Source organism: Protopterus annectens, chromosome 3.part0 (genome assembly GCF_019279795.1).
Source record: "Protopterus annectens isolate FY-2018-M chromosome 3.part0, PAN1.0, whole genome shotgun sequence".
Lineage (NCBI taxonomy): Eukaryota > Metazoa > Chordata > Ceratodontiformes > Protopteridae > Protopterus > Protopterus annectens.
The window spans coordinates 609,515,901-609,540,702 of record NC_056731.1 but is presented as its reverse complement, the minus strand read 5'-3'; the positions used below and the strand labels follow the sequence as shown (position 1 = coordinate 609,540,702).

At 39.1% G+C, this 24,802-nt stretch overlaps 1 protein-coding gene across 1 annotated transcript in view; it reads left to right on the top strand.

The window, feature by feature from the left end:
- Window positions 1-24,802, top strand: part of LOC122796879 (collagen alpha-6(VI) chain-like) — a 1,248,728-nt gene that overhangs the window by 552,322 nt on the left and 671,604 nt on the right. The window contains exons 11-12 of the mRNA XM_044065630.1: window positions 19,343-19,692; window positions 20,050-20,128. Of these exons, the coding sequence (XP_043921565.1) occupies window positions 19,343-19,692; window positions 20,050-20,128 (429 nt within the window). The remainder of the gene's footprint in view (window positions 1-19,342; window positions 19,693-20,049; window positions 20,129-24,802) is intronic.

Sequence of the window (24,802 nt, the reverse complement as noted above, 5' to 3'; positions counted from 1 at the left end):
CTTGTGGTGTGAAATGACTACATCAGATCTCTACACAGTTAGTACAAAACTATTTGAGAGGCTAAAAGTGAATAGGCTTGGTAGTGGGTCTATGAGATAGTGTTTGTTGTTGATAAAAAGGGTGCTTGTCATATTATCAGGACTCATGGGGGTCATACTTCTCAACTTCTCTGCCCAAGGATTATGCACAAAGCCAAACATTCTTCTTCTTTCGGCTGCTCCTGTTAGGGGTCACCACAGCAGATCAACTGTTTCCATTCCTTCCTGTCCTCTGCATCTTACTCTGTCACACCAACCACCTGCATGTCCTCTCTCACCACATCCATAAACCTTATCTTAGGCCTTCCTCTTTTCCTGTTACCTGGCAGCTTCATCCTTAGCATCTTTGCCCCAATATACTCTGCATCCCTCCTCAGCACATGTCCAAACCAATGTAATCTTGCCTCTCTGGCTTTGTCTCCAAACCTTCCAACCTGGACTGACCCTCTAATATACTTATTCCTAATCCTGTCCATCCTCATCACACCCAGTGCAAATCTTAACATTTTCAACTCTGCCACATCAAGCTCTGACTCCTGCCTTTTTGTCAATGCCACTGTCTCCAACCCATATAACATAGCTGGTCTCACTACCCTCTTGTAGAACTTCCCTTTCACTCTTACTGGTACTCGTCTGTCACAAATAACTCCTGACACTCTTTTCCACCCACTACATCCTGCCTGTACTCTCTTCTTCACCTCTCTTCTACACTCACCATTACTCTGAACTGTTGATCCCAAGTACTTAAACTCATCCACCTTCACCACCTCTACTCCCTGCATCCTCACCATTCCTCTATCCTCCCTCATTCACACACATATATTCTGTCTTAGTCCTGCTGACCTTCATTCCTCTTCTCTCTAGAGCATATCTCCACCTCTCCAGGGTCTCCTCCACCTGTTCCCTACTCTCACTACAGATCACAATGTCATATGCAAACATCATAGTCCATGGGGACTCCTGTCTGATCTCGTCTGTCAACCTGTCCATCACCATTGCAAATAAGAAAGGGCTCAGAGCTGATCCTTGATGTAATCCTACCTCCACCTTAAATGCATCCATCACTCCCACCGCAGACCTCACCACTGTCAAACTACCCTCGTACATATCCTGTACCACTCTTACATACTTCTCTGACACTCCCAACTTCCTCATACAATACCACAACTCCTCTCTAGGCACCCTGTCATATGCTTTCTCTAAATCCACAAAAACAGAATGCAACTCCTTCTGACCTTCTCTGTACTTCTCCATCAACACTCTCAAAGCAAACAACGCATCTGTAGTGCTCTTTCCTGGCATGAAACCATACTGCTGATCACTAATCATCATGTCCCTTCTTAACCTAGCTTCCACTACTCTTTCTCATAACTTCATACTGTGACTGATCAGTTTAATCCCTCTGTAGTTACTACAGCTCTGCACATCACCTTTATTCTTAAAAATCGTTTCCAAAACACTTTTTCTACATTCCTCAGGCATCCTCTCACTTTCCAAGATTTTATTAAACAATCTAATTAAAAACTTCACTGCCATTTCACCTAAACACCTCCATGCTTCCACAGGTATGTCATCTGGACCAACAGACTTTCCGTTCTTCATCATCTTCATAGCTATCCTTACTTCCTCCTTGCTAATCCACTGCACTTCATGATTCACTATCCGCACATCATGCAACCTTCTCTCCCTCTCATTCTCTTCATTCATCAACCCCTCAAAGTACTCTTTCCATCTGCTCAACACACTCTCACTTGTGAGTATGTTTCCCTCATTATCCTTTATCACCCTTACCTGCTGCACATCTTTACTAGCTCAGTCCCTCTGTCTAGCCTTTTCTCCCTCCTTAGTGTCCAACCTTTTATATAACTCTTCATACGCCTTATCCTTAGCCTTCATCACCTCTCTCTCTTTGCCATGTACCTCATCTCCTTATACTCTTGTCTACTTTCTTCATCTCTCTGACAATCCCACTTCTTCGCCAACCTCTTTCTCTGTATACTCTCCTGTACTTCTTCATTCCACCACCAGGTCTCCTTGTCCTCCTTCCTCTTTCCAGATGTCACACCAAGCACCTTTCTAGCCATCTCTCTTACTAGCTCTGCTGTAGTTACCCAGCTATTCAGTAACTCTTCACTGCCACCCAGTGCCTGTCTTAACTCTTCCCTGAACATCACCTCACAATTACCCTTTTTAAATTTCTACCATTTGATCCTTGGTGCTGCCCTCACACTCATCCTCCTCTTCTTGATCACCAGTGTCATCCTACAAACCACCATCCTGTACTGTCTAACTACACTTTCCCCAGCCACCACTTTACAGTCTCCAATCTTCTTCAGACTGGCCCTTCTACATAAGATATAATCCACCTGTGTGCATCTTCCTCCACTCTTGTATGTCACCCTATGATCCTCCCTCATGTTAAAATACGTATTCATCACAGCCATATCCTTCCTTTTTGCAAAATCTACTACCATCTGACCTTCTGTATTCCTTTGCTTAACACCATACCTACCCATCGCTTCCTCATACCCTCTATTCCCTTCACCAACATGCCCATTGAAATCTGCTCCAATCACCAGTCTCTCACCCTTGGGTACAGTCATCACCACTTCATCCAACTCACTCGAAAATTTTTCTTTCTCATCCATCGCACACCAAACTTGTGGAGCATATGCACTAACAACATTCATCATTACACCATCAATTTCCCACTTCATAAACATCACTCTATCTGACATTCTTTTCACCTCCAAAACACCCTTAGCATACTATTCCTTCAGGATAATGCCTATGCCATTTCTCCTCCAATCCACACCATGATAAAACAATTTGAAACTGCCTCCAATACACCTAGCCTTGCTCCCCTTCCATCTGGTCTCTTGCACACACAATATACCAACCTTCCTTTGGTCCATTATATCAACTAGCTCTCTCCCTATACCAGTCATACTGCCAACATTCAAAGTTCCGACCATCACTATCACAGTCCTAGCCTTTACCTGCCTTCAGGCATGCCTTCCCCCTCTTCTCCTCCTTTGGCACAAAACCAAATATAATGGACTAAAATCAGTGACAATTTTTAAATATGACTTACTTAAAAATTTAATCAAACGTGTTTTTAACAACGTACATTTCCTGAACAATAAGAAGTTTGAAACTAATATCTGGAATTTTTGACTGAATAATCTCCAGTGATTTACCAGAAAAAATCAAAAGGTTTGTGGAAACCAGGGCAAATATGAGCTGAAGAATGTTTTGTGGTTACCCTTAGCTTAGGTGGCAACTGAGTTCTTGGTTGATCTTTGATCTTTTCAAGTTTACCTACAGGCAGCAATTTGGGTATTACGTTTATTCTTAAAAGGCTATGTGTTTTTTCCTTTTATTGTGTAGTATGTTTATGCTATGGACCAATACCTCAATTCATGCTTTAAGTTGGGCAGAGAAACTGTCCACACATGTGACAAAGTGTGATATGAGCTCATCAAGACAAGGAGAGTGTTTACATTTCATCAGGTCATTGGTTAGAGCAGGTTTGCTTTAGGATAGTCTCTTAAGACAAAAGGGTTATGTGGTAAATTAGGTTTTATCCTCACAGTCAGTGTTATTGACTGGTGATGAGATTTGACTAGTGGCAACTGTAGGTGTTGTGCATGGTGGGTAGTTATATTTTTGAGAACTAGTTACAATATTTTTGAGCCCTTATTTGTGGCTTGAACTACTTGATTTAAAGAGCTAGCATTTATGAAGTTAAGGAATCATTTTTTCATATGTATTTTTTGTAGTGTACGTTTCCCAGTTAATGGAAATACAGTTGTAGTATTCCAGCAGAACAGAGTTAGGTTCAATGGAGAAGGATGTCATTTTGTTTAGATATGCCTCATAAGGTGCAGGAGACATGACGTGGGTATGATAGTTACCTATGATGCGGTTCAAGGTCATTGCCTTGCCTACAGAGTCTTAACACGTTTTGTTTTCTTAAGAAAATGGACACATACTCTCTAATAACACTATAATTTTCAGAGATGGGTGTGAAAATTGCTAGCCACTAAAACTTTGCACTGCAGAAGTGCTTCCACTACTCTGAAACCACGTTTGAGTAACTGTGCAAACATTCATACTTTCAAAGATGATGACTGCCTGCAAGGACTAGTACATCTAGCATTTAGGAAATAGACAGATAGATGAATTAGACCTTCCTTAGAATGACACCAATAACTAAACCAGTAGTTAAAGTCAATTATCAATTATCCCCATTATCTGTTTTTCAGATTGCAGCATCGTTTTAAGGGATGGTAGGGTACTGCTCAAAACTAGCTTTGCACTATTTGCTTTTATGGGGGAAAAGTTGTCAAGTCAGGGTAGTAGTTAGGATGGCTCAAAGGGAGTGCTCCCCCAGGTGCAAGTTATTAGGGAAAGAGATAATCAGGTACTGATGGCATGGGAGTGAAGTACTAGCATACAGAAATGAGTAAAAAGAAATGTAACTAATTGTTGTGGAGCAGGTCCTGTTATAGGCTCTCCAAACCAGTTGAAGTGGCTGATTCTCTCTGGCAACAAGTAAAAAAGACAAAAAAGCCTATTTGTTTGAAGTAATCAACTGCTGTATTCCTGTAGGGATTTTACAGGCAGACAATAAACCAGAGTAGAATGTGTAAGTTCTCACAATCAAATAATAAAAACATGAAACAATCCTTCTTTGGCCTTTAAGTTGTCCAGTTTATTCAAAGTAATGAGTGCTTTCATCTATCAGACTTCATCAGATACAATGTCTCTGGCTGTTTAAATAACCCTAAACAAGGAGGTGTGTTGGAAAACAGCCCTTATGACTGGGTCTAAAACTATGGTTCCTGACTGGCTGATAGCTGGACCTGCTGGCTGAAGGGATGCCAAGTCCCTATTTAGAATAAGAGTTATGGATTCGCTAATAGTCATGCCAGCTGACTGGAGGGGAGGCCAAGTTTCTAATTAAAATATGAGTCACAGTCTGATAATGCTGTTATTCACCTCAATCTCAAAAAGACTCATTCACAATGTTAATATAAAAATGAAAACATTGTTTCCTGCTTTAAAAATATTTTTTTCAGAATTTTTTTAGCAAATGTAAAATCTTTTATTTTTTGTAGGTTCATGAGAAAAACATGTCAACATAAACACTGAATCAAGGGTGCTCATTTTTATGGGAAGTCCAATTCACCATCTATGTGATGATTCTCTCTGAAGTGGAAAGAATATAAAAAGAAATATGAGAATGCTCCTTTTTTGAGGCCAGATTTAACTAATTGAAAGATCCATTCATGTGTCACCATCCAGCTCAGTGGCTTATAAAGGTGTTGCTGCCAGTGTCGTCCTTCATAGGACCTCAACTTTTAAAATTGGGCTGGTGTGAGCTGGTGTTAGATTTCACATTTCAGTGACACTCCTAGAATAGTAAGAATAAAGTAAACAGTTTTGCTCCTGACCTGAAGCTTCTTCAAATAACCAAAACTAGAGCAGTAGAAAGGAAACCTATAGTAATAAAATAATCAAAAATACAGTTTGCCATCATGTTAAAAATAGTGGTGGGTGAGTGTCATCACTTGTAAGCCAGCTTTACTGGAATGGTTCAACAGATCTTTTTTGCTTAAAATATCATTAATGTATATTAATGTTGTTGTTGCGTTTTTTGGCTTTTCCCGGTTAGGGGTCGCCACAGCGGAACTCCGGTCCACTAATGATTGGTAGTTGATTTTTATGTGCTGAGTTACCAGCCCTGATGCACAACCTTCAACGAAGGTACGCCCATTCACGCATATCTCCATGCAGAAGACGCTCTAGCTGAGAATCGAACCGGACAGCGTCTAACTGTGAGGCGACAACTCTACTGCAGCACCACCACCGCGGTTCTGATATAGTCAAAATATGATTAATGTTTGTGAAATGAGTATTGTTTCACTCTTTAATGTTAGCCAATAGTTCTCTTCACTGTACTTGCATTGTGTCCAGAATTGACTCCTTCCTATAGAGTTAAATGACTGGTGTCTTAGTCATTGTCTCCAACTGAATGCCAAAAAATGCATCATCATTACATTCAGTACAAACAATGTGTTTTCACACTATGAAATCAACAACAGTACCCTAAGTACCCACAAAGTGGTAAGGGACTTGGGTTCACAAGTTGACTGAGACCTTAACTTCAACCACCATGTGTCTACTGTAGTATGGAAGGCTTTCTACATAGCACACTTGATTAGTAAAGGCATCATCTCGAGAGCAAAAGAGGTTATAACCCCCTCTATACTTGTCACTAATCCAGCCCATAATTGAGTATAAAGCACCATTCATCATGTGCCATACAAAGCACCTGCAGCAATTGGGGAGACCTCAGAAGTTTCTAACAAAGAAGATCAAGGGACTCAGCATGTGCTGTACACTGACCAACTAAAGTCCCTGGCACTTTACTTTGTATCATATAGACCTCTTAGGAGAGACTTATGCCTGGTTTATGGAGCAACCACAGACCCAAACCTAATGAATTTGTTGCATATCCATAAATCAAACGGCACTTGGGCCACCCATTCCAGGGACTTAAATATGGCCTATGACTTAAATAGGACATGCTGGAGGGACAGATTTATCTCCCAGTAACTACCATTTCTTTAGAATAGACTACCTATTCATGTGAAACAATCACCTCTATGACACTGTTCAAAAGAAACCTAGACGAGTGGATAGGGCACCATTAATTTTTACCGGGAATAGCACCAACAACTCTCCTGGACAAGGGCAGTAATTACTAAATGCAATCTTGGGTATTAACTAACATTTCTGTGGTATTACATTGGGATGAAACAGCTAGACTTAAAATGACCTCCAGGTCAATAGCCTAGTAATCTCCTATGATCTTATGGTAACATGTCTAAATAAAAGTGTAAATTCTTTTTTATGAAACCCATTGCTACTGCTACTACTGGAACTGCCTGAGTATCCTTCTTCCACATTGCCCTCATTTCTGCCTGCAAATCCTGGCATTTTATGACTTTGTGTCTCCTTGTACACAAAACACTGTAATCACTGGGTGCAGTAATTTCAATGATCAATGGTACTCTTGTCTTCTTTTCAAAGACTACAATATCTAATTTTATCACACATATTTTTTGAACTGTTGGTAATGGGTGATCCCATGTGATATAAACTTCATCATTCTCTACAATTCTTTATGGCTAATGTTTCCAAGACTTCTTAGCTACTTCAATATTGTAGTGTTTCCACAATCCCCAGTGCAATAGTCTTGCTACATTATAATGCCTTTTAGCATACAGACCTTTTGCCAATAGTCTATCACACCTAGCTGCAATATATGTGATTGTTTCCTTCATGTGTCTGTTTCTTCCAAATGTTCAATGAACTTTGTAAACCAATTTGTACATAGTCGTCTATTCTAGACTGCCAATATTAACCTTTCATCTGTTGATGAAATGCATCTCTCCTTAACCATTCCTGCATCAGATCTTGATTGACATGAAGTTATTCCAGGAGTTTTCTGTGCTGGCAACTATATTTATCCTTTTCCACATTTCTTGCCTCCTCATCTGATCCATCTCCTTATATTTTTCTTTTGTTTTTTGGAAAATTCAGTTGCTGTCTGATTTTTGGCTACTTCTAGTTTGAGTACCATTCCTGTTTTACACTGATATGCTTCTGCTAAACTAAGCAGGGGCATCATCTTAGACGTGTTCTTGTCAAGTTTTAAAACTTTCACTATGTTTAGATCTGGCGATATCAATAGATATGTATACAGTCCTATGATTGCAGATCTATACATATAATCAGTTTTGAGGAGGCCCATACCTCCTTCAGAGTGAGGAATATATAATCTTAGTATAAACTGATTTTTATGAACTGAAAGAGCAAACTTGTTTATAGCTTGGACTTTGTTCCTAGAAGCCAGGGCTGTTTTGTGTAGAAATGTTCATCTTCTAAGAATATACTTTATTGAGTTTTGTTTGCATTTGGTCATGTTTTATTGTCAATCCTTCATCAGTTCCTAATATTTATACACTCCCTCATCCTCTTTTCGTTTATATCATATTCCTGTCCCAGACTGATATTTTCTTGGTGCTACAGCTTTCCTGCTTTAAATGTTGCTTTTGCACATTTATCAAGAACAAATGACATTCTGATATTATCTGAGAAAGTTTTGACAACTTGCAGTTGTGCTTTCAGCTCCTCATCTGATGAACTATACAGTTTTAAATCATCGACATAAAGAAGATGAAGTCTTTACACTTTCTTGTTTTCTGGGAGCCAAATCATAACCATAACCTAATCTGTTAACTAGACAGCTTAATGGATTCATTGCAAGACAAAAGAGTAGCAGTGTCAATGAGTAACTGAAATATACCCATTAAATGTTTATCCCTGAGATAATAATTTGTCCTGTATTATGGTTTAGCTGCCGCGGTGGTACAGCAGTAGCATTGTTGCCTCACAGCAAGAGGTTCTCCCATTCAATTCTTGGCTTGAGCGCCTTCTGTGTGGAGTCTGCATGTCCTCTCCGTGGTCGGGTGGCATTTGAAAGTCATGCATAGAATGGGCATGCCTTCATTGAGTGTTGAGCTGGCACCTCGGCACCCGTAAAAAATCTGCTGCCAATCATTAGTGAAATGAAGTTCTGCTGTGGTGACCCCTAATCAGGAAAAGCCGAAAGAAGAAGAAGAACTCATTATGGTTTAGCTGCAAATTGGTTTGCCAATGTTTCATGCTCACTGTAATGTAATTCATCACTGTAGGGTATATCTTACACATCTGTAACCACTCCTTTATCCATGAATATGGGCTGCTGTTAAATGCTTTTTTCATAATTTATCCATGCCATACTTAGATTCTTCCATTCTCCATTATAACTTTATTTAACAACACATTATCCTTTGATCCATATGACTTTCTTTTGTTACCCTTTTGTTTTCTTGCCATGATTGAGTTTTCTTCTAAATGACTGTAAACTTTATCAATTCCAGTGTATAGTTTATACATCGTCGGAAGGCAAGTTATTGGTCTATAGTGTTTAGGATAGTTTGCAGATTCACTCTTAAGAAGGAGTGTCATTTTTCCTATTGTTAACCAGACTGGTGTCTGTTTGGGATGCAGAATTAAGAAGTTTTTACTTGGGACTAAATCTTTGTGTAAAGATGCTAATACTTGTATCCAGAAGTGAAGTATTGCATCTGGGTCTGGAGTTTTCCATTTAGGAGCTTTTCTTCATTTTGTTTCAGTTTCTCTGGCTGTTACTTCATCCCATTTCTATCCTGCACATTTGAACATCTTACTGTTTCTTTTACTTCTTCTATCCATTTAGCATCTTTGTTATGTTCCACAAGATCTTCATAGATTTTTCTCCAAAATGTATCTATTTATTTTTTTTGGTGGGATTTCTGTTCCATTTGCTTTGTTTCCCATTTCTCTCTATAAAACATTTTAGGTCATCGATTAATTGCTTATTTTGTACTTTTGCTTTATATTTATCTGCATATCTTCTAAGTTTTTCTGCCTGTGCTGATGTCTTTAGTTTATTATTTGCAATAGTGTACAATAGAGCCTGGTCTTTTATGATACTGTGCATTGCTTTTATCATGTCTATCTTTCTAATTATTTTTCTTGATCTGTGCTCTCCTCAATACCCTTCTAACAGTGACACACATTGTCTTAATTGCTTTATAGTTTCCTCTATTCATTACTTACATGATAGCATTTGTTTTTTCCCTTCCTTTCTCTTATTGCCCTGTGTTTTTGTGGTAAGCCTTTTTTGTTATCAATTTAGCTGCACAGTAATCTATCCTATTTACATTTGTTATATTGCATGAATTTCTGTTAATAGTCTTGATTACTGTGTTCATTGTTTAATCAGACTTGCAACATTTTGGGTCTTATTGACTGTCTGTAATCTATTTCTCTCATTGATCTTAATAAATCTATCCATCTCTATTAATTTAAGCAACTCTTCCCTTAGATGATTTTCTTCTAACCTGAGGGCACATTCTTTGTTCTTCATTTTCTGTGGGCATTTTAAAACAATGTTTCAGAATATCTTCCTGTGACATATTGTTTTCAGCTGCATCCTGCGTCATCTGTTGCTCTTTCATATGGGAACTCACTGGCCTATCACTCCACAACATTGACTGCATCAGTTGCCACTGTTTACTGCTCCTTCCCTTGCTGTGTAATTCCAAATGAAATTTTGTACTGGTTTCCTACTGGAGACAACAGAGTATCTTCGTGGCAAGTGATCAGATGCTTTCCGTTCCACTTATTTCTTCTTAATTTAGGGACTTATCATTCCATCATGCTGTGACATTACCAGAGTTGGATTTTCTGCACTAAATCCTTCACTTTGCAGATACTCCATGGCTTCAGTTTATATTTGTTTAATTTCTCCATTACTAATCCTCTTTTCTACTTCCCCCCTTTGTCCTCTTCTATTTTTTTTAATTTTCCATATCTGGATGCTTTTGCCTGTATTTCTCTTCAAAATAGCAATATTGCTGTTTTTTATTTATTTATATTTTGTACTGATTAGTTTTGTTTTTTCTTTTTACTTTGCATAAATATTGCACCATATCAGATCTCTTTTTCTTTCCCACAATCTAATGTGGTTGGTTTGATTTAACTGTAAAATACTGCAAAATCTATTGGTGAGGAGCTACTTGTAAAACCTAAAGTCTAAGCGATGATTGTCTCTTTGGCAGTTGATTGAGTTAATCTTGAGGGTCTAGTTTTATCTTCACCCATTCCATGTACTCAGTATATGGTTGTAGTCAATATTCCTTGTGCCTGTCACCTGCTTAGCACACCTGAAGTGGACCTACATTTGAAACCGAACTCTCCCTAGGGACAGGCTTCCCAGTCTGGCTGGGTAGATGGGTATTCCTTCCACTTTCTTCCAAGAGAGAAAAGAGTTGTACTCCCTTGCCCATGAACAGAACCCCAACAGCCACAGAGGACATGTGCAACTCTGTCCATGGTGTTAGTCGCAGACATTACTCAAGAGAGAAATGGTCTGAGGAACCAGAAATGGCCAAAGCAGAGAGGCTGGGAATTTTAGTAGGGTACTGAAGTCATAACTGAAAAATATGCCTGAATCCTGGGAAGCCAGACAGCAGTAATTGATGAAACAGATAAGCATAAAGAAGACACATTTTCCATTAAAATTACAGCAAAAAGCTCTTTAAGCACATATGTAGCCCCAAAAAGTATGTTTAAACAACTTTTACACAAGAAAAAATTGTTTAACGTGGTTTTAACAACTCCGTTCCTCAAAAGTAAACCGCAATGCACCTTATAAAAAAAAAGTGACCAAAAGTCACATGATAGTCTATAAAAATACTTGACCCTAGCTTAAAAGTAATAGATTTATAGAAAAGGTTAAAATAAGATCTGGACGTTTTTATCAAAAAGGAATTTATCTGCCCAGAAATGGAGAAGAATTAGCTAACCATCGAACCTAAAAAGCCGACAAAAGGAGCGCTCTTCAGTGCATAAAAGCTCTAAAGGATGTGGCACCTAAACCACTCTTTCTTCATCTCTGAGTTGGTTAATGGCATGGGTGTGTGGAAGGTGCCCTTTAGCTTTGGAAGACTGCAAGCTGTTACAGCCTTAGCAGGATGTAACCTATATAGATATGGCAACTGCAGTGATCAAATGATGAACATCAATCATTATTATGTGGAGATAAAGTATCAGGCAAATATAAAATACAGTAAAAACAGTACATGTATGCGATGGCTTGCATGACTCAGTCCACTCTTAAAGTGATGTGTCTATATCTCTATCTATATAGTGGCAGATGGGATTTAATCTCATGTTTGTTGGTGTGATATTGTTTTCCACTGCTCAGTTTTCAGTCTTCAAGACTGTTCTAACATTTTCCCTGAAATGTGTGTATTCAGGACTTTTAGTGGATGTTTTTCTGTGGCTTCACTTGCTAATGCCATGGTCTAGTGATTTTAAATTCATGTAGGTATATTTGTGCTGTCCTGCTATCATGAGTTCTCTTTCCCTAAAATGTTTTTCACATTTTTCTGTAAGTGTTTCCATGGCATGCCTTGCTAATACACTATTCTGAAGGATATATCCTTGAAGAGAGCAGTGCTTTGAATACAAGTATGTGGTCATACATTGTGCAACAGATGGCAGAGAGCAACGTCAATGGCCAGTAGTAATCACAGAGAAATGGCACGCCATGTCCTTTGGCAAAAATGAAGGAAAATCCTTAGCATGGAGTAATCAGTGATATAAATGAGACATTATTCAAAGTCATTTGATGGCTCAGTTCACTTATACAGTGATACTTACTGTGTCACTACACTGGTTGGCACTTACTAGCTCCCTGAGGGTTGCATGTTGTTTTATAACTTTTCTGTTTGTACTCTGCACATATACGACATTTCTCCTCTCACCCTTAGCTAAAATCATGGAGAAATGTATTCACCAGCAACTAGTACACTATCTCTCTCTACACAACATTATAGCACACTGTCAGCATGGCTTTCGACCTCATCACAGTACCACCACTGCCCTTCTTTCCTTTATAGAAACTATCAACAAAAATCGCAACAATAATCTTCTCTCTTCTGCTCTTTTCATTGATCTATCAAAAGCATTCAACATGGTCAACCACTCTCTTTTAGCAAACATTCTTGAATCTCTCTCATTTGATAACCTAGCCATGAAATGGTTTAGATCATATCTTAGCAACAGACAACAAGCAGTTATATGGGAAAACCACATATCTTCCCTTTTGCCTATTTCCATCAGAGTTCCTCAGGGCTCCATTCTTGGTCCACTTCTTTTCTCCCTCTTCATTAATGATCTTCATTCTGCAATCCCACAAGCCACCTGTATTCAATATGCAGACGATTCGACCCTCATTTGCACTGCTCCATCCACTACAGAACTGATCTCACTTACCCAAAATACATTCAGGACAGTTGAAACATGGTTCTCCCAACGGTTCCTCTTACTCAATGCCAAAAAAACTAAACTTCTCCTTTTTACCCCCACTACTCAGACCCCCCCCACTTGACTTCTCCATCTCCTCAGACAATGACACCATCATCTCACCTGATTCGACAACAAAATTGCTAGGAATTACCATCGACAATAATCTCTCTTTCGATCAGCACATTAACAATACCATCAAGTTAGTTAACAGAAAAATGGGATCCCTATATCGAATTAAACCCTTTCTAACCCCATCTACTAGAGCCAAGATCACCCAATCCCATCTTCTATCTACTCTGCTATATGCCTCCACTATTTATACCAACCTTAGGAAAAGCAATCTCAATAAACTCACAGCATGCTATAACAACACTGCCCGCTTCGCCACTGGTAACCCCTTCAGAACCCACCATTGTCTCAACTTAGTGTACTATATCAACCTGACAAGACCCCTATTCTCTCTCAACTGATAATCCCTTACAATAATCTCAACTCCCTTCGCTCCTCCCATAAAATCATGGCCAGATCAATTAAGTCCAATAACTTTGCAGGTGACTGTCTTTTCACTAATACAGTAGGAAAAAATTGGAATCTTCTACCTAGTGACATAACTCTAACTACATCTTTGCCTCTTTTCAAACAGAAAATTAAACTGTACTTCCAAAACCAATGGCTTTGTTCCTGCAGTACACCTGACTAATTTTTATCACTTTTCTCACTCTTTCTACTCCTCTACTCTTTTCCTCTCTACCCTAACTCCTACTCTGATTTACTACTTTTAGAATTTTTTTAAAGTTTTACACATTCTCTGTAATTTGTTGGCTTCTACTCTGTTTTACTACTTTTAGATTTTTTAATGTATTATATATTTTCTGTAAAACTGTTGGAATCTAGAATTTGTACTTTTTTTCACTTTTCAAATATTATCTCATTACTCTGTATATCTTTCATACATTTGTTCTTAAATTCCAACAAGCCATATCTTATTGTAATTTTGTTTTTGTTATGCATGTACCAGTAGATAGTGGAGCTTTTCTCCTCGGGCCTCTGCTGAAAATGGACTTGTATCCAGCCAGACTAGCCCGGCAACAAATGTAAAATAAAATAAAATATATATATATATATATATATATATATATATATATATATATATATAAAATGTGTGTGTTTTATGACCCCCTTGCACTCAGACTGTTGCAGTGACTCCCCTTGTTAATGCACTGCTATGAAACATTTTCAGGTGTAGAAGTTATAGGTTTAATTCCCTTGAGGACTTTTTTACAATCCTTCAGCACATGAACTACATTTCCCAGATATATGTGCTTTCTGATCACTTACACTCTGACTGCTGCAGTGGCACCCCTTCTCAGTAAATGGTAGATATACAGGCATGTGTATACACCCCACTCCCCCCACAGAGTAACATATATTCATTTTGTTTAATGACATTCTCTGTATACCACAGGTCCACCTCCGATGCTTCAATGTCAGGATTGTTGCAGATTGCTACATCATGCTACTTTATTATATCCCACCTATCCTGTGTAATTCGCATGCTTCAAAGCTGCCACATTGTCATCACACCTTTTTTGCTCTGCCTGTCCATTTGTTTTGTTCCACAACTCTGTTAACATATTTATGTTGTCCATCTCTTTCGATTCAGTTATTATACTGTAATCTCTACTTCCCCCCATCAATCTATGGTACTTTCCTTTCTATTGCACATTTTTCTGTACATACATTTGCTGCTGGTGATTACATCAGCATTATACAACTGTGCACTCATCCTCCCATTCACTATATGGGATGATTGTGCACCATCATTGTTCACTGCAGCTGTCTGTATTTCGATAAGGCTGAGGGGTGCCATGGGTCTGTACACTGACTATGACAAGACACTCCTCATGATTCACAATGGCCTGCTCGCATCAATATCTGGTTAGCATTGCTGCTCATCATGCATGCACTGTAAACAGGGTTGCCTTGGCTGCACTCATGAACATAGTGTTTATGAATTCCCAGGTATATGTGATATGACCAGAATGAGGCTATAAGAATCACTTGTGCTTTGCACATCTTGGTTATCTGTATGAATCTTAGTATGAGTGGTACTGGTGGGAAGGCACCGAGGAAGCAGGGGTGCCAAGCATGGACCGGTGTGGGAATTGTTCTGTGCCCATGATGAGGTAGAATGGAACAGTTGCTGCATTTGGTGATGAAGGGTGAAGTGAAGATATCACAATAATGTTTTCATCTCAAGAGAAAATGTTTTTGACTCTCAAGTTGTTGAGAGACGAATCATGAGCGAGCAGTATGTGTCTGCTTGACCAGTCTGCAAAGATGTTGGCTTTCCCTAGGATTTATGCTGCTCTCAGAAAGCCTTCTGAAGATATGGCCCATTCCAAACTCTCATATAGCCTTTCTTTATTATAATTTCTTTCAGAAAGCCTTTTGAAGATATGGCACATTTAAAACCCTCATATATCATTTCTTTCTTTTTTGAGTTGTTTTTCTCCCCTTCATTCATTCTTTCATTCTAACAGCATTTCCAGTGCCCCGTGTCTTTTAATGGGTATATCAGCACGCCAATCAACCCTTGGCCTAATGCCCAAATTCAAGCTGAGGCCAGTTAAGAGCTTAAGGACATCCTGGGGCGTTATTGCTCTCCCACTTCAGGCCAGGATTTTTTCTTATTTTATGACCTATCCCTGTTTCCCACTTCCCTCTCCCTTACAGAGGATGTGGCTATGATTGAGGTGGGCAGGCATTGTGGATGTAAGATGCATCGCCCTACCTCAGATGCAGCTCAGCCATGTCTCCACCCTTCCCTCCTTTAGGACCACATCTCTCAGTGCCAAATACCCAGCCTCCACCAAGGATCTTCACAGGAGATGCCTGTTGGACCACCCTCCCCACTACAGATCATAACACCCGTCTGAACTCCATCAGACTCCTGAGCAGCTAACTGAAATCAGGCTGGCTGGGTCATAGTCAGGGCTTTAATCATCTATACCACCAGTGTGGCTAAGCCCTCATATCTTCTCGCCACAAAGGATAGGATCATGTTCTGCCCTGCTTGCTGATGTACCATACCACTGCCATATTGTCCCAGTGGTTAATTATACTGCAGCTTGGAGAAGGAGGTCTTTAAAGGTCTGCAATGCTAATAGACCACCCTCAGCTCTAGTATGTTTATCTGCAACTGGGCCTCTGAAATTACCCATGTACCTTGGATATGCCTGGCACCCCAGTCTGGATGCATCTATGGTCAGAGTAGTTACTGATAATGATTTTAGAAATGGACAGTCTGCCATAAGGTTTTCTGGATGTTTCCACCAAGAAAGGTGTTTTAGAAAAACATTTCAAAGCTTGATTACCTGTATCACCATGGGATGATGGTATAGTATAGTATAGTCTACTATAGTAACACCTCTGGATGAAATCTCCTTGATCCAGCTGTCCTGCATAATTGCCTGTCATGCAGTCATATACAGGGAGAGACAACACCCTGCTGCTCCAGCTCACTTCTGCCTCTACTGTGAAGACCATTTGAGAAATACCCTCTACCTTGAGAATTCCAGTCAAAATGTTGCAGAGGCTTTGGGGATTCCTGTACAAAAGGTTCTCCAGTGCTTTCTGTTTCCTCTGTAAACATCTTTGAGGAGGTCTGAACTTCACACAATGCAACTGAACTAATGCTTGCCACTTGATTCTCCAAGTATGTATCAGAGACCACTTCTTCAGACATTTTAAGATTTTGTTTACCTGGTCTGTCTGAGAATGTAACATATGCATCATGTAGTTCATGGCCCTAAGAGTCTACATATCTGAAGCACATACTCATGCTTTCCCAGCCTCTCCATCATTCGGGAGTCTTTGTATTGAGGCTATATGGCTTGGTTATCCTCTGGAACCTCTCATCTGGTGGAAGCTGACACAACATTAGAGACTACATATGATCTCCTTGTCAGTACACAACACTCTATCAGATTTCCTCATGATCGTTTCAACCATGTCTGGCTCCCTCCAGCTCTAGTACAAATTAAGCCTATTAATTTATCAGCCAGATCCACCTAGGCTGCTGCTGGAGAGGACCTGTAGGCTGTCTGAGGGTTCTCTTCTTCTGGGGAATTGGAGTCAGTGAGCCATGACCTCCTCTATTGCATCATCTCCAGTACCTCTCCAAATTTCAGGTCTTCTGGAGGAGAAAGGGAAAGCCTCCTCTTCACTGAGATCTGTGTCTAGTGTGAGAGACACTGCAGGTGAGTCAAGGTTCCTCCTCTTGCATGCTCTCTTCCTTGGACTACTTGGGAGAGGATTACTAGCTATATAGACAATAGTCTAATCCAGATGCCAAATACTCTGTGTGCTTTTCATGTGTTTGGTCATTAATGTTCAAGAGGAATGACAGTCTACTAGATCCTAACTCAGTGACAAACGTGGAAGAACCTGAACAATCAAGAAAACGTCCCAACCAAGTAATCCTCAAAAGTCTGCTTGACACTGAGGGTCCTTCTGAGGTGCCAAGATGGTTGACATCAACAACTGTTATACTGACAACTGCTCCAACAACATAGTGGGGGGATTGGACCTCAGTGCTGACCATTAACCCCAACAACAACAATGATGTGGCTACAAGGATGGGCTTCAACACCGAAGGGTCAGATGTCAAATGCATCAACACTGGCAAGGCCCCAGAAATCACTGGCACTGGTGCCAGTTCCAACACATCAGTGCTACCTCTGTCACACCTAGTGGAGGTCAGTGCCAACACTGCCAGTATTGACATATCCAACAGTTTCTTAGGTGCTGGCATTGAGTTAAAATATATAAGGGGTACCAAGGTACTCAGCAGTGCTTCTCCAGTAGGTTCCAAAACTCAAAGCACTGATAGAGAGTCCAGAGTAGGAACTGAAGCAGCAGGGAGTTGGCCATCTTCACACACCACCACAGACACAGAGGAAACCAAGAGAACACCTAATTGAAGTTGGGCATCAATATTTTGTCCTAGTCTGGAGACCTGGAAAAGTGGAAGGATGTAGTTAAAGCTGGTCAGTTCAACAGAAATCAGGACAATTATCCCAGAGAAACTTCCTGCTCTTCCAAGAAGGGAAGTCAGCTGACAGATGTATGCTGTGTTGCCAAAAAAAAGTCAGTATGCTTGAATCTCTTGGATGAAGAAATGAAGAAATGATATGAGGTATGTTGGCCTGAGATACTTTCTTCAAAACAGGCTAATAAATGTCCTCCAAGTGTCTTTTTATTTTCTTCTCCCCCTTTAGCTTGTTCTATTTTTGTCTTTAACAGGGTCACTTTTGAGCAATCCTTTTAACATTAATTATTTCTTTGATCTAGCAGAGTCCTAGTGCTGAAGCTTTTTCAGATCTGACAATCTTTGTTAGGATGTCTGACCTTAAGACTTAGAATACTTAATTGTCATGGGTTTTGCAATGGAATCTTATGGCCACATTTGCTTCATTTTTGTCTTTCTATGACTAAATTTAACAGTTAAATACATTGAAAACAATCTAAACTTGACTATAAAGGCAAAGGCAGAAGAAGAAAGGAAAATTTACACAGAAAAAATAACACTAGCATTTTTTAGAGAGTGTTATGGAGGGGGAGATAGAATGAGAAATAATAAAGTCAGAAGGTGCTAGCAGAGTCAGAAGTTCCAGAGACAGATATAGCAATAAAATATGTCCCTGATCTGTCAAAAAAATTAAAGATTGAGGATTTATCTGACTGTCAGAGCATGAAGAAAACCCTCCTATGATTGAACTAACTCCAGTTCATACCAAAGTGCTAATGGCAGCAACGAGATCTGGAATGTCAAGACAGAAGAGAGGTATTATGGGTAGTGGAGATGCTCAAGATAGCGATAGATTCATTGCTACTGAAAAGAATACCTACCTATGGCAACTAGTTGATGATCAGAGTATAGAGACAGCACCAACCTAAATCTATTGTACTCCATAGCCTCAGTTCAAGTAGTTATTTATTACTGCAAAGAGCTTGAGTTAACATGTACGGTCACATATTTTATAATGCCATCAGCTTGCATGATTTTTACCAACTTTGCGATTTTTAATCTCAGTGATAGAACTATAATTTGGATATGATTAATGCATTAGAACATGAAAATCTCCTCTCTGTAGTTATTGTTGGCCATAGCGCTCATCTTTTGAGTATGGTTTGATTTGCATCTTTCTCACACCTCTGTTTTCACAGTAGAGTAGTACGAGATCATCGATTATTTTGTCGAACTAAATAATGTATTGTAATCATTATCTTGAGTGCTTTAAAAATAATGACTATTTTTTTTCAGAATGCAGCGTGGATATCCTCATAGGATTTGATATATCAAAAAGAACCAAAGTTTCAGTTCTATTTGATGGACAGCGTAAACTACAACTGTACCTTCCTCAAATTTTGAAGAAAGCATCTTCTTTAAGCAGTATTACTTGCAGTGGTGGCTCTAGGCCTAAGGTCAGGTTTTCCTTCCTAGTACTTGGAGAAGGAGCCAATACCATATTTAGCTCACCGTATGACGCATATTATGAAGACGCTCTTCAGAGATTGATGTCTTTTCAAACAAGTGAAACATCATACTTAAATATTCAGTCCTTGCAGGTGTATTTAGAGAATCTAAACAGTACAGCAACTGCTAAAGTAAAGGTAATGTATACAACAGTGACAATATTAGCAAAACAAAAATACCTGTAAACTTAAGTTGCTGCTTTAGTCTTAATTTGTTAAGGCTTCTTTTTTCTTGTTCTTCCCGTTATTGCTATTATTAATATCATCATCATTATTGTAAACATGAATGTTCTTGACTTGCTTATTATGATTTAAAGTTAGTTTGTAAGCAGAGACATTTGTAATTAATGCATGATTTACTGATTCATTTGAATAAACCTTCATAGCTTTCCAAGCCCTGCTTGCATTAATTATTATACATTTACTTGTATGGTTCTATATCACATACATGCTACATTCTCAAAAAAAGTCTGATTTTTTTTTTCTTTTTAACAGGCTTTGCTGATGTTTTCCGATGGTCTGGATGATCCAGTAAATCAGCTGTGGAATATTATTAATAGTTATAACCATGAAAGTATGTGAAGTATTACTTCATTATCATCTTGCTTATTCAATGTTAGATATCATTTGTTTTCCATTTGAGTTTGACAGGCATATTATTGAGTCTATTTAGTATCATAAGACAGCAGTGTCTTTATTTTAATGATTTTGCAAGTCATGTAATACTCTTGGCAATAATCTTTAGATATAAAAGTGTGGATACATGGTTGTGGAGAAGTGAAAAAAATACTGTCTTACCTGCCAGCTGTAATCATCTAAAAGAATTAATTGTAAACGTTTGCATCATTCATAAGGTAATTCATTGTACACTTCATAATATAATATGGCTTCTGAGATTTTCTATAGTTTTATTTGTATTTATTTTTATGCTAAGCATGCCATTTTCCATTTTGTAATGCATTTTGCTGGAAATATAAGCAGAATTTAAATAATATGACAAGTAAACAGACTGTGACTCTACTAAGTATGGTTCCAGCGACTGAAGTTTGACTGGTATAAGAAGTGCTGAAAGAACCATCTGGATTAGGCTGAGACAAACACAAAGTAACCTGCTTTCTGACTCCCAGATGGGACAATATTAGAGCCAGTTAAATTAAGTTACGAGATTTTATGTAAGGTCGGGATGATGAAATTTCCCATATCTAATCAGCTGTACTTGCCACAAGGGTACAGAAGACACATGCTGTATTGGCGTATTGAACATTGAACTCCTACCAGAATTGTGTCGTCTGTCAAGGTTCAGGTATAAGATATATTACCTGTATTGCTTTTGTACCTTGAACAATAGATTCTACCCCTCTTGTAAAGTTAGATGACACACAAATAACTGATGCCTGACGCAGTTGCATGGATTACACGGGTTTGCAGCCAGAGAAAAGGACTAGACAGACAGGGAGAAACGGAAGTTAAAGTTTCACTTCACTGAAAAAGTTTACATTATTCAGTTACAGAAAGATTACACAATTTTGGTCTGTCATGTATAGATTGCATAATCTAGTCTATAGTTAAATTTAATAATCTGTCGCCCAAGATATTAGGCAAGAGGGACTTCTTAAGCAGTGAGCAACAAATGCAACTAACCAGTTAAAAAGTAGTTTGCCTATCCCCCCACCACCAGGAGTGTGATTAATAAAATGACAGGGTATAATTAGAGGTCATCAAGAATATGACAAAAAAAAATTAAGAAATATATAGAAACAGCTGAGTAAGCACTACTGACTCTATATGACTCATAATATTTAATACTCTGGGCAAGATGAGTTTCTCGGATAAATAATGTAAAATCATATTATACAAATAATTAACACATCAGTCTTTCACATTAAATATCAAGGTGGTCTACCACTATGCAAACCATGGCTGAATGAATTATGGTTTGACAAATTCTGTAGGGTAAATTCACAATCCTTTACTGTGCATTATTAAATCTAGTATCTGAGCTTTATTGTCACAAATCATTTGCATTCATCACATTACTGACTCTATCTCTTCTTCTTCTTCTTGTTTTGCATCTTTCCCAGGAAAAGCCCAGTAATTCTTCTACCTGTTTTCCATTGGCTCATTCATTCCTTCTGGGGCAAGTGTCAGGCATTTCCAAACTGTATAAGAGCCCTTTGGCCCAATTGCTGCCATTCAGGAGCCTCATCAGTGAATGTATTTCCCTGGAGGTATTAAGAAACACCCTAGTTTACTGGACCATCCTAACCCTTCCTACAGGCAGCCACCATACTTACCATGGTTGCCCTGGCCTATACCACAAACAATCACCTACCCACCAAAAGGAATCGCTCATGTGGCAGGTCAAGCCATATCATCCTGATAGGAAGAGATGGCTCTTTAACCCCATGCTCTCCCCTAGCCTTTCCAACACTCATGAAGCTACTCAGTCACCTGGTTTATAGTCAGAGGTTCATTCTTGTACACCATGAGGTAGGACCATCATAGACTTTATCTCTGCCCATGGATTCTATTGCTATACCACTGACAAGCAATTGTGGGTCATCTGATCAATTAAAACAAATAAGCCAACAAATGAAAACCAGCCTATGTGTGGCTTTCTAAGGAAGAAGAAAAAACTAATGGACAAACACCAACAACTCTTGCTCTTTATAGGAGAAGATCACCACAGATCTCCTTACAATCATAGTAATTATTATAACCATTTTGCAATCATGGCAACTTGCAGAAAGGAACAAGTTCCTGAATTTTAGTTATACGTATAACCATCATATTGACAGAATAACTTTACTTTTACTAAATGATATCAGTTTGTTAACTCTTCATTCTATTCATAGCTTCATAGGACATTACTAGGCTAACAGCTTAAGAGACCTTACAGGCTTAGCCAATATAATCCAATTTTACCCAATATATGACCTCTAGGGGCAAGAGGATGGCATGGATTTGTGCCTGTGCATTGCTATCTTACAGATTGCTCCTATCCATAAGGGACATAGGCACTTCCCTAAGTATGAATTTGTGACTTCCAATCCATTGACCCAAATTGCATTTGAAGAGGGGCAGGGAAGTGCTCTGCTTAATGTGCATAGGAAGCACGTTCCAAAGAAGGGGCAATCTCTGAGACACATATCTGCCTCTCCAGCAGGCTTTGTTTAGGTCAATAACTAAGTTTCCATTCCTAGATTGGGTGACACTTATGCTGTTTGACTTGTGGATGTGTAACAGCTCCATCAGGGCTGGATTTGTGAATGCCTTGTAGGTCAGGAATAGTTCACCCATTAATAGTCGGTAGGAGACAGACAGAGTAAAGGGATAAGGCTTTTAGTCTGTCCATATAAGACATGTTGTTTACACCCTGTATTTTCTTTGTGATGAACTTCTGAGGTCATTCCAGCTGCTGTAAGTGCCTAGCAGTCAAGTACATTGCCATATGGTGCACTTTACTCAACTATTGGTCTAATGAAGGCTGAGTACAGTAGTACTATCATTTCCTTGGATGTGGATGCCATACCTTTATTTTTAAGTTGTGCCACATAAAAGGGTCCACCAGTGTGGACATTTGGCAGTCAAAGTTCAGGCGTTTATCTATCAGCTTACCTAGATCTCTCACCTCTGATTCCAAGAGATGTGCTATTGATGTTGTAATTTTCAAGGGGATTTGACTTCCCAAAGGGTATGACAATGCATTTTTTTTGCATTTAATTTTAAACCATGGTTCTGGCGTCAATCATTTGTCTGATCTAGAACCTCCTGAAGGATATTTACATCACTGTGGGATTCAGTGATTGCCCCAGCTTGCAGACACTGGCAAACTTTCTCATCTGGAGGCCTTCCACATTTTCCTTGACTTCAGGGAAATATGTTACAAACAGGAGTGGTCCCAGAACTGAACCCTGTGGCACAACACTAGTAACTGGCCTTTTGCTGGATCTGGATTCACTAACTTTTACCACGTGTCCTGTCCATGAGCCAATTGGCTGTATGTCTGGTGACACAGGGATTTATGCCCAGTTTTGTGAGTTTATTTATAATACATGAGTGAGGAAAACCTAGAGGTGACAGGTGAAGACCAAGTTGAGGAAGCCGAATTGGGTCAAAACCAGTGTTTGTAGGTCTCCTATGTCATTATTTATCATGCCCATGATTATTTTCTCCATTGCGTTACATATAAGATTAGTCAAACATATGGGTCTGTAATTTCCCAGATCAGTAGATGGTCCTCTTTTATGCAGAGGGATGACTGTTGCTGTCCTTTACTCTATCGGAACAAGGCCAGTCCAGAGGCTATAGAGATCCTAATGGGCCTGATAGGTCCTGATTTAAGCTTTTTATGAGGTAACCTGGTACATTGTCAGGCCCTACTTGAAGCTGTGTTTTTAGCTTTAGAGAGCACAGTCACAACCTGTTCTTTGGTGATAATTGGCAGTGGTGTGGTGCAGGGTATTTTTGGGGGGAGAACTGGGGGGGGGATGGGGAGGTGAAATTTGATCTAATTTTGTCAGCCAGCAGATTTGCTATGTCTTCCGTCTAAGTATAGGTGATGCCATCTACAATTAATTCAACACATTGTTAATTGTTGCCCTTGAGATTGTGGACATAACTGAAAAATGGATTATGATTATCCTTTGTTTTGGTGGCTATTTTTACCTCAAAGTCTGCTTTCAGAGAATTGACTAGTACCCTGATTCACTTGTTTAGACTAATGAGGGACTTACCTCTCTGTTATGCACAGTCCTTCTTATTTATCATTAGTATTTTATTTCTTTTGTTGTATAACCTATTAATACTAGGGGTCTACCAGGATGGCTTATTTTTGCAGTTTGACCTGGGTTTGTTTCGGGTCTGGTACTACTATTTTTATGCAGTTGTTTATATGGTCATACAGGGCTTTTGTGTATGTCTCTGCATAGGTTTCTGTGTTTTCTGGATTTGGGGGAACTTGGAAACTACCTATACCATCCATTAAAAGGGGGTAATTTACCTTAGAGAAGTCCTTACATTTTTTGCATTAGGTGAGGAGACTAGTTTTAACTTTATTTCAAGGGAGACTGCTTTGTGATCTGATCTTACTAACAAGGACATAACAGTAGGGGGGGTGCAGCACACTCCCATATTTGTGAGTATCAGATCTAGGATATTTGTTCCCCTAGTGGAAGTTCCGACCAGTTGTTCCAGGGCATTTGAATTTACAAGTTCAAGAAATCTTTTGGTCTGCAAGTTAGTGGTT